The following is a 10,388-nucleotide window of genomic DNA, read 5'->3' on the forward strand; positions in this document are numbered from 1 at the left end:
TTAGCCCTCCACAGTAGCCCAGTTTGCCATGTGTTGTCAATCCAGTACCTAGCATCCCACTTGGAATTTCAAAGATGAATAAGAAATCGTGACCGGTTTCTTGTCCATTTTGGAATTTCCCAGAGATAGAAGCTTGTGTTGACTGCCTAATTAACCTGTTGCATGTTGGAAACATTGTGTTTCTCCTGAAGAGAAGGCTTTCTCACTGTCTTTTTTGATCTTGCTATAAAGTGATGGGGGAAGGCTTGGAATGCTTTTATTGTTGCTCAGAAATTGTTTTATGCTAGCTAAGCATGCAACTTCCTTTTCCTGCTTATCTACTACAGGTCAAAGACCATTACAACAAACTATGACTGTTGTTGACATGGTGGACATGATGGCCAATTTCAGAAGATGGTTCTATACTAAAGTGACCTTCATTATGCAAAATTCTAATATAGAAATGATCTGGACAGTTACTATTTCAATGTTGTTGTAATGGAGTTTGATCTTGTTTCATGTTCCTAGAGATTTTATTCAACTTTGGTTCTTGGTTGATTTTAAGTTCATGTATTTTGCTTCTCTTGTGTGTAGATCCATGGAAACAGGAATTGGTGATAATTCCTTTTTCCATTTCTCTGGGCATGAGAGGATAGAATTACTCCATAATCCCTAATCCCTCTCCATGGCATTGTCATGATGAACCCCAGCATTTCCATTTCAGTTTTACATACCACCCTTGATTTCCTCCTTTGTCTAAATGAAGAGCCACATTTTGTCACTGATAGGTATTTTGGCTTTTTGCACAGAATAATTATGGAGGCCAATGTAGAAATGGCCTTAGAACAAAATGTCTTGGTCAATTTTTCCTATTGATTTAGTGATGCCTGGATATAATTTTACTTTGCCCTCTGACACTTTTATAACATCTAAATGTTCCATTCCTGTTACGTGATACAAATTGACCCTTCCAACTGTCTTCCTCATCTTCCCTCTATCTGCATTTTTAAATTGAAAACACATCTGTTTCATTAAACGTATATTTTATTCATTTTAAAAATTCAGTTTGAGTAAAAAACTTCCTCATATGTTCTCAATAAAAATCTACTTTCGATTAGATTGAATATTTTTAAAAAATGAATAAAATATACATTCATTAATAATTTAAGTGTTAAATTTCCTTTGCCAAAAAAATCAGGGGTGCTCGGAAATTCAATGTAGTGCTACTGTCCTCAAGTTCTTTGTGGTACACAATTGATTTTATTACAGGACACAGTTACTACATGATTTATTAATGAAACAATTTATAAGCACAACAGGAAATCCAGGCAGTGTAAATTGCCTGGTAGCTAATGAGAGATATGTGCTGAGCCTTGGAGGAGAGAAGATTCTTAAATTGGCCCATTTGAACACTGGCATATTTAAATAGTAACTTGTAAAATATTTGTGATCTGATTCCATTTTGTTAGTGGGAAAGGGGTATGAATAATCTTTGGTTTATGGCCTTTATTAGAATATCATTTTTAAAGACCAATCTTTTTAACCTGAAAATTCGATCTTTAACATATAATATTGTGATTATAAAAAATGGAAGCATTTTTCCATAACTCTTAGTAGAGACACAATGGAAAAACGGACTTTTCTTCCAATGTTACAGCTGTCTTCTCTTCTGTTTATCCCCACTGCTGGTATGTCTTTTGGACCTACTAGTTCCTTCTTAAAAGAAACCATGTTTATTTTTTCCCCTTCATCCAAAGGTAGGCGTAGCTGAACAGAAAGCTTAGACATTCCCATTTTGTGCATTTGCTTTTCTTGAGATACTTAGTTTGTTTCTGTTTCTCTTTCCCCTTGGTCAGTGCGGATTCTTTAAACGCTCTAGGTACGATGATAGCGTTCCCCGATACCATGCTGTGAGGATCCGGAAGGAAGAGCGGGAGATCAAAGATGAAAAATATAATGATACCCTTGAAAAAAAACAGTGGATCACAAGGTGGAATGAAAATGAAAGCTACTCTTAAAGGGGGCCAGAAAAAGCTTCACAGTTCCCAAACTGCACCCTCCCCCTCCCAACTCAAATCGAAACGGACTTGAAAGGCTGCTCCATCCCTGGAATATTAACTTCAGACAGACTACACACAGTACGAACTGAGCAGTTTCAACTGTGGACGTGGTCATGTAGCCTGAGGCTCCGGTTTTGCACGGCCAAATTTAAGACTGTTGGAATGGATTTTTCTTTCACTGCCTTAATTTAACTTTCCGGGTTGCCTTTGTTGTTTTGGTGTGGCTGACTTACACGTGCCGGGACAGGGACCGCCGGGTGGCGCTCACGTGACATCTTCCCGCTTAGCCTAGCTGAAGAGGGCTCCCCGTCTCGGCGCTAACAGACTGGTCCTAACCTGGCGCTGCCTCTGCACACATTGTTCCCATAGGACTTGAGAACTCGCAAGTTAACTGTCCCTCATCACAAGACTATGCCGTCGGGGGAGTTGTATTTCGATTTAAAGTGCTATTCTTAAATGTGCAATAGGTGATGTTGCCATCCTGCCATCTTTTCCCATTTCCTAGATGTGTGAATACTCACACTAGATAACATACAGGTTTCATGCTTCCTTTTCACTAAAACACACAGGTGCAACAGACTTGAATGCTAGTTATACTTACTTGTATATGGTATTTATTTTTTCTTCTTTATAAACCATTTTGTCATTGACAGGCCAAAGATTCTCTTCCAGTTGGATTAAACCATCAGAATTAGAACCTGGATTGTCACTGGTTTGGATTTACTGCAAAACAACAACAACAACAACATTCCTTATAAAGTTCCTACTGCATCTCCCTTCATGACAGCCCTCACACGCCTTCCTCCAGACCCAAAATGTTTAAGAAATAGGAATTAACCATAGAGGTTTAATCCTTACCACACAGTGGATATTTCTGAGTTTGGAGCCCTGTGTGATGTGTCCTGCATTTTGTGCTGTAACTTTCAGGAACCCTTGGAAATAATGTGTTCGTTTGCTGAACTTCAGTGCAGTTTAGTCCTTACTGCAAGTATTGTATAATCAGGACTTGAAAGAAATGGTGGGTGCCTCTGGCAGATCCAGACTGATCCAGCGTGAGACTACTGAGTATCTGATACCAAAAGTCAGAACATCATGGCTTTTAAGTTTTTAAATGTTGGAAACAGTGAGTCAATGTTCTGTCTTTAACTTTGTTTCCTCCCCTAATCTGTATTCCCCCAAATTACTTTGGGACTGCACTAACCACAATTTTAAATGGCTTAATTATAAGAATGAAGTGGCATTTTTATACATTCAACAGAGATTGAATAGATAGTAAAGCTGATTTAAAAAAAAAATTCAAAATGTTGTTATATGGGGAATAATAGCAAGCAGGTGCTAATTTGTTTGCATATAGTATAAGCAGTGTCTCAATCTTTCAAAAGAACAAAATACAGCTATATGTGCCATTTTTGCTGTGGAGCTTTTTTTTTTTTCTTTTCAGAAATCGTATGCCCTTAAGATACTCTTGTTGTACTTTGGGATTTTCATTCACAAAGACAGTTTTACAAATGATACTTTGTTTACAAAAATTTCTCTAAAATCGGTCATACCAGTGTTTGAAATCTCAATTTCTTCCTTAGGTAACTTGTAACCTAATGCACTGTCTTTCTAGGTTGCTAAGAAGCTGGTATTTTGAGTGTTACAGACCTTTGTTATAAAAAAAAAAATGAATAAAAGGGAGGGAGGAGGTGGAAGGGTGGTTCAACAACAATGAAACAAGAATGTAGTGGTGTTTATTGTTAAAAATGTCATCTCAAGTCAAGTCACTGGTCTGTTTGCATTTGATACATTTTAATACTAACTAGCACTGTAAAATTATTTCATGATTAGAAAATACCTGTGGATATTTGTATAAAAGTGTGAAATAAATTTTTTATGAAAGTGTTCATTGCTTAGTAACACCACATTATATATGTGAAACAAACTCTAAAATTATAACCTGATTTTTTTTATTCCATGGAGCCAAACTGAAGTATTTGAGGTTTTTATTTTATATGATTGAAGGTTTTCTTTTTTTCCTTTGGGCTCTACTGTTCAGTTGATGTCAAAAGAAAATGATCTTAAAGATGGTTTATTCAAGATGCCTACAAGTTGAGAGATGTCGTTTAGCAATGATACCATGGAATGAAGAGTAAAAGTTCTTAGGGCAAAGTTGCTTTCTTCTTAGAAGGTATTTTGGATGTGACATGTGTCATTACTGATCACCAAGGACTGATCTGGCAGAATTGACCAGTCTGAAAATATTTTCTTCACCAAAGGATTTTGTTTAGATTTAAGCAATTTTATGAACTTTTCTAGCTGGTTTATCACAATCTAATAAATAAAAATAAGGCATGTATGTAGTGCTCAGATAACACAGCATGCACTGGCCTGAATAATTTTCCAATGCAAAATATACTGTCTAGTAAATTAATAGTTTTCCATTTGGTATTATATAGTGAATTGTAGTCTTAGTTCTCTGAAGATCAGACAGGTATTACCACCCAAAGAAATGTGGTAGTTTTTAATGACAGACCAGTGGCTGTGAACCTCTTATTCACAGTCCCAAGGATCCGCCCAGATTAATTACTACAGTGTGTAATCACTCAGAGTGTCAGTAGCTGTGGCCTGGCTAGGGTGATGGCATAAATGACTTGCACTGGACATCATGCCAATGCTTTATAGGACGCCAGGGATTCTACCCCTTTCTCTCCCTCTTAAAAAATCATACAGGAATGCCTAGAAATGACAGTTGTAGAGTAATGGGATCCATTTACAAACACTGACGTTTTGTTGTTGGTTACAGATTACTTGCCACAACCACACGCTGGGTCATGCCCTTGGGGTTGAGACTACTGAGATGTAAGTGGGAATGCTTTAAATTGTCCAGACCAGGGGAGTAAGGATAAGACCAAGCCTTCTACTCTAAATGAAAATATCTTATTGAGAAGTGATCTCCGGTACACTAACCTATGAAAGGACAATGTGGGAAGACAGACTGGGATTAACAGATTGTTTTGTTTTGAAGAAAAGAGTGAAATGCTATAGGTGGCTGGGTTCCACATGAATACAGCCTGAAGGCTAAGAAAACAGGAATGTATGAAAGTTGTGATCAGGTGGGGTAGCATAAAGTAAATGATTACAGGCAATTCTATAACACCTAAGGGTAGGGTCCAGTCGTGGCTCAACCACCAAGGAGAAGGCAAGGTTCAAAGAGATGAAGAAAATGAACTTCAGAATGATTTCAAAACAGTAGCTATCGCAAAAAAAAGCTAGTAGGCCTCTGTTCCTCTAGTAGTTCCTGCTTCTGGTCAAATGGCAAATGTTTTCTTTCTCTTTCTTTCTCTTAAAAAAAAAAAAAAAAAGGTTTTGCTGACTCTGAAAGGCCCAGCTGTTAGAATGGGGAGCACTGAGTGCTGAGTACCAGTGGCTGAGGCCAGGTGTGCAAAGGCGATAACAACAGACCTATCTAGAGGGACAGTTGTGAAAGGATTCATGGTTAAATCCTCCAAGAATAAGTGAATTATAAAACACAAATCAGAGTGAGAAAACTGGTCTAGCACAGTGTGAGGGTGGAGAAGGTGCCACAAAGTATATAACCAGCCAGGGAATGGTTAATGAAGACCCTGGAGTAAAGGAGTCAAGTGCAAATTTTATAAGTCAGTGGAGCTCATGGGCATCAGTCTCTGCCCTTCTGATGCCATCTCTCAGGCTGTCTGTTGCATGCAAATGGGCAGCAACAGACCCATGTTAGCAGAGATCAGATAAAATTTCCTACTATTCATTCTTCTAGAACATTCACAAAAAAGTCTCAAACTATCGGGATGACATTACTTCTTTTGTTATCCAGAGCTTAGCGGATAAGCATTGAATTCACCAATAACCAGTAGAATAAAGATTTAAGTGAATATTATGCTAACACCCGCTCATTGTGAAATGGAGATAGATGTCGTTTAACGGTTTCTTCCAGTTGGAAGTAAAACTTCTAAGGATGGTAATAGACTCTGGGGATACACATACAAATGAGACCTCTTATAGGAAGCTTACCTAAAACAACAGATGGCAAACCAAAGCAATCTTGAGAAAGAAGAACAGAGCTAAAGGGATGTATCCCAGATATACTACAAATCTATAATAATCATAACACTATGGTACAAGCACAAAAAAAGACCTATGTCAATGAAACAAAAGAGAGAGCCTAGAAATAAAGCCAATCAGTTTATGACAAAGGAAGCAGAAATATACAATAGGGAAAAGATAGTCTTAATAAATGGTGCTGGGAAAACTAGTTTCTTACACTAGTTCATACACAAAAACTCAAAATGGATTAAAGACCTAAATGGGAGACATGAAATCATAACTCCTAGAAGAAAACCTAGGTAATAATCTCTTTGACATCAGCCTTAGTTAGCAACATTCTTCTGGCCAGGTTTTCTCAGGCAAGGGAAACAAAAGCAAAAATAAACTATTGGGACTATGCCAAGGTCAAAAGCATTTGCATAGTGAAGGAACCGACAAAAGGAAAAGGCAACCTGTTGAATGGGAGAAGATATTTGCAAATGAAACATCCAATAAGGGGATTATATACAAAATATATAAAGAACTTCTACAACTTGACACCAAAAATAGAAATAATCCAATTAAAAATGAGTAGAGGACCTAAATACACTTTTCCAAACAAGACACACGTGGCTAACAGATACATGAAAAGATGCTTAACATCACTAAATATCAGGGAAATCCAAATCAAATCATAATCAGATATCACCTCACACCTATCACACCTGTCAGAATGGCTAGTATCAAAAACACAAGAAACAATTAAGTGTTGGTGGGGATGTGGAGAAAAGGGAACCCTCATGTGCTATTGGTGGGAATGTGAATTGGTGCAGCCACTGTGAAAAATAGTATGGAGGTTCCTCAAATTAGAAATACCATATGATTCAGTAATTCCATTACTGGGTATTTACTCAAAGAAAAAAATACTAATTTAAAAAGACACAGACACCCCTATGTTTACTGCAGCATTATTTACAATAGCCAAGATATGGAAGCAACCTCAGTGTCCACTGATAGAAGAATGGATAAAGAAGATGCGGTATTTACGTTCTGTGGAATATTAGTCATAAAAAAAATGAGATCTTGCCATTTGTGACAACATGGGTGGACCTAGAGCACATTATGCTAAGTGAAGTAAGTCAGAGAAAGACAGATGCCATATAATTTCACTTATATGTGGAATATAAAAAACAAAGCAAAGCAGAGACAGATGACCACAGAGAATTGGTGGTTGCCAGAGGGAAAGGGGGTGTGGGGAGGAAACAAGAAAATGGGTGAAGGGGAGTGGGAGATGGAGGCTTTCTGTTATGGAATGTGTAAGTCACAGGGATGAAAGGTACAGCACAGGTAATACAGTCATTAATACTGTAATAGCATTTTATGGTGACAGATGGCATCTATACTTGTGATGAGCACAGCATAATGTATAGACTTGTCTACTATGTTGTATACCTGTAACTAACACCATGTGTTAACTATACCTTGATTTAAAAAAAAAATCACACACACGCACACACAAATCCTCTATCATTACCACAGTCCTCCCCATACCTTTTATCTGACCTCTAAGAATGGGAGAGGATCTTAACAAAAATATGATTTCTTTTACAGTCATTTTTGGGTAGAAGTATGCAATAGTTTGGGTTTCTTCGTCATGTGAAGCTATTATAATTCATTTATTTTGATATTCAATAGTCATAAAGAACCTGTTAAAGTACCTATTACAGGCCAACGTCTATGGAAGGCGATAGAGATATAGAAGTAACACAGACTCGATTCTTGTTCTTGTGGAATTTACCATATGATAACTAATACTTAATCAAAAAAGTGGTTGGATGGCATGATAGCTAATTTATAATTTTAAATATAAAATCCACTGCCTTTTGTCTACATAATGATATTACTTACCAGATCTTGTATAGAATAGACCAAAAATCATAATCAGAATTTGTGAAAAAGTTATTCCCAAAGAGTAAAATAATGTAATGGATGCTTTCAGTAGGAATCAATTTGTGTTCTTTCCCTTTCTTTTAACTCTTACCAGTAGTGTAATAAAATACTGCAATACTTAAAAGATTCTAAGAAAGAAAAATGTTTAGATAAAACAACAGATGGTGCTGTCAAACACAGATGAACTCACTTTATAGAAGTAACAGAATTTAAAATCTTGCATTAAGATATCAATGGTTGACATAAGAGGAGTACCTGATCCTATGTGGGTAGAACTTGCCTTCAGAACCAACCCCATTCCCGGAAAATTTAGAATAGTCATTCTCAACCTGGGCTGCACATTTGAATTTCTAAGGAACATAAAATTTTAAAAAATCCCAATGCTTAGACATGCCAGATAGACTCTGTTAGAATCTCAGGATGGGACCCATGCATCAGTGCTGTTCAAGGCTCCCCACATGACTCAAAGTGCAGCTGATGTTGACAACGGCTTTAGAAGTCACTGGGTGGCCTGGATATTTATGGAAAGGGCTCTTCACTCATGGGAAATGCCTCGTTTCTGCTTATGGTGCTTCCACCGCACCAGCAACAAAAGCTGAGAAGCCAGAGGCATATTTGCCATAGAGAGGAAGCAAGTGGTCAGGGTGTATATGAGCAAGGCTCGAGCCACACTGCTGAGTGTGAATTGGCTTCTACTCCTAGAATATAACCTGGTGAGTGACTGACATGTTTGTGCCCCAGGTTCCTCATCTATAAAACAGGACTGATAGTAGGAACCTCACAGGTTCTTTAAAAAATATATTTTTTTAATTATATAGAGACAGCATGAGCAAGGGGAAAGGGACAGAGGGAGAAAGAATCTCAAGCACGTTCCACGCTGAGCATGGAGCCCAATGCAGGGCTCAATCCCATGACCCTGGGATCATGACCTGAGCCAAAATCAAGCAAGAGTCAGACACTCAACCCACTGAGCCCTCAAATGCCCCTCTCATAGGTTCTGGTAAAGAGTAAGTGAGATGATTCGGAAGTGCTTGTTAAATGTTTTTGTAATTACACTTGTTTGTTATGTAGAATCATAACACATTAAATAAAGTAGGAAGGAAGTAGAGAAATCTAGTTTTACTTCCTCATTTCACAGATGGGGAGACATAGTTTCTTTTGATTCTCACTGACCTTCTGTCTCACTCTTCAATGTCTATCATACTCCATGATTTACTAGTGGGTGTTATAGCTACAACCTACAAGCTTAAGTACCTTTAACTACAAAGTACTGTGAACTGAAGTCGAATTTGAACTGCTTATCAACATAGGTTACTTTGTACAATAAGACTGACCTTATTTCTGTGTCTCACCCCTTAATACAATAACTGTAATGCAGGCTGGGGTTGGGGCATGCACACAAAGTCAGTGTGTAGGCATCTTGAAATTGCTTTGTACTGATTTTGGATTTTTTTTCTTTCTGAAATGGAAGAATGTAAAAAAAGCAGATTCTTTTTTAAAATGCTTTCTCAGTTCTTTACACACACTATCAATTCTTTGGTTTCCTTTAGTGGGAGGGTGCCCTACCGTTTTGTTGCTTATTACCTTTATTGCTATGCAGAAGAGGAAATGCTCACAGGGCCCATCTTGTGCTTGACTTACATCATGAACATTAAAGATTAGAGTTTACTATTGGAAGAACAGCTTGAAAACTCCCATTTCTCCCTCTGACATGTCATAATGCACAGACTCAAAGACTTATTAAAGACAAAAACGAAAAAATGAGCACTTTCCCCTAGGAAGACAGGTTCTGCTTCATCAAATTACTGACAGAACCCAAGTTCTAGGGCACCTGCCTCACGGAGAAAGCTACTCCTGGTTAGGAAGTCTCAATCAGCAGAGTGGCTATGAGCAGACTCCTCATACTTTAACAAGCCAAGAATCACCTGGAGATCTTGTGAAGATGAAGGTTCTGATTCAGGCAGTCTGCAACAGAGCCTAAGAATCAACATTTCTAACAAGCTCCAGGTGCTGCAAACCTGCTGGTCCATGGATTACACTTCGGGTAGCAATGGTTTCAGGGATAAGTCTTTGTCTAAGTTACTTCTCTGCCACTTCCTACTTGTGTGACCTTGGACAAATATGCTAACCCCTGACTTCTGGGGAAGAAGGCAGAGTAGGAGGATCCTAGCCTCATTTTGTTCCATAGATACAACTAGATAACACCCACATCAGTGTAAATAACCTGGAAGAACAAACAAAACCCAAAACCAGCAGAAGGAAACAATAAAGATTAGAGCAGAAATAAATGATATAGAAACTAAAAAAACAATACAGCAGATCAATGACAACAGGAGCTGGTCCTTTGAAAAGGTCAACAAA

The 10,388-nt window shown here is 37.9% G+C and overlaps 1 protein-coding gene and 1 long non-coding RNA gene across 3 annotated transcripts in view; one reads left to right on the forward strand and one right to left on the reverse strand.

The window, feature by feature from the left end:
* ITGA6 (integrin subunit alpha 6) overlaps window positions 1–3,927 on the forward strand; it is a 78,769-nt gene extending 74,842 nt beyond the window's left edge. The window contains exon 25 of one of the 2 annotated variants that reach the window (XM_045480208.1): window positions 1,836–3,927. In XM_045480208.1, the coding sequence (XP_045336164.1) occupies window positions 1,836–1,997 (162 nt within the window). In that variant the 3' untranslated portion in view covers window positions 1,998–3,927. The remainder of the gene's footprint in view (window positions 1–1,835) is intronic. The other variant, XM_045480209.1, reaches the window with a different exon arrangement.
* Window positions 1,251–2,752, reverse strand: LOC123599081. The gene is made up of 2 exons (XR_006712960.1): window positions 2,641–2,752; window positions 1,251–1,943 (listed from the first exon to the last, which is right to left on the reverse strand). It is a non-coding gene; the product is annotated as an uncharacterized LOC123599081 (long non-coding RNA).
* Window positions 3,928–10,388: the final 6,461 nt, after the last annotated feature.

The sequence above is a fragment of the Leopardus geoffroyi genome, chromosome C1 (assembly GCF_018350155.1).
Source record: "Leopardus geoffroyi isolate Oge1 chromosome C1, O.geoffroyi_Oge1_pat1.0, whole genome shotgun sequence".
Taxonomy (NCBI): Eukaryota; Metazoa; Chordata; class Mammalia; order Carnivora; family Felidae; genus Leopardus; species Leopardus geoffroyi.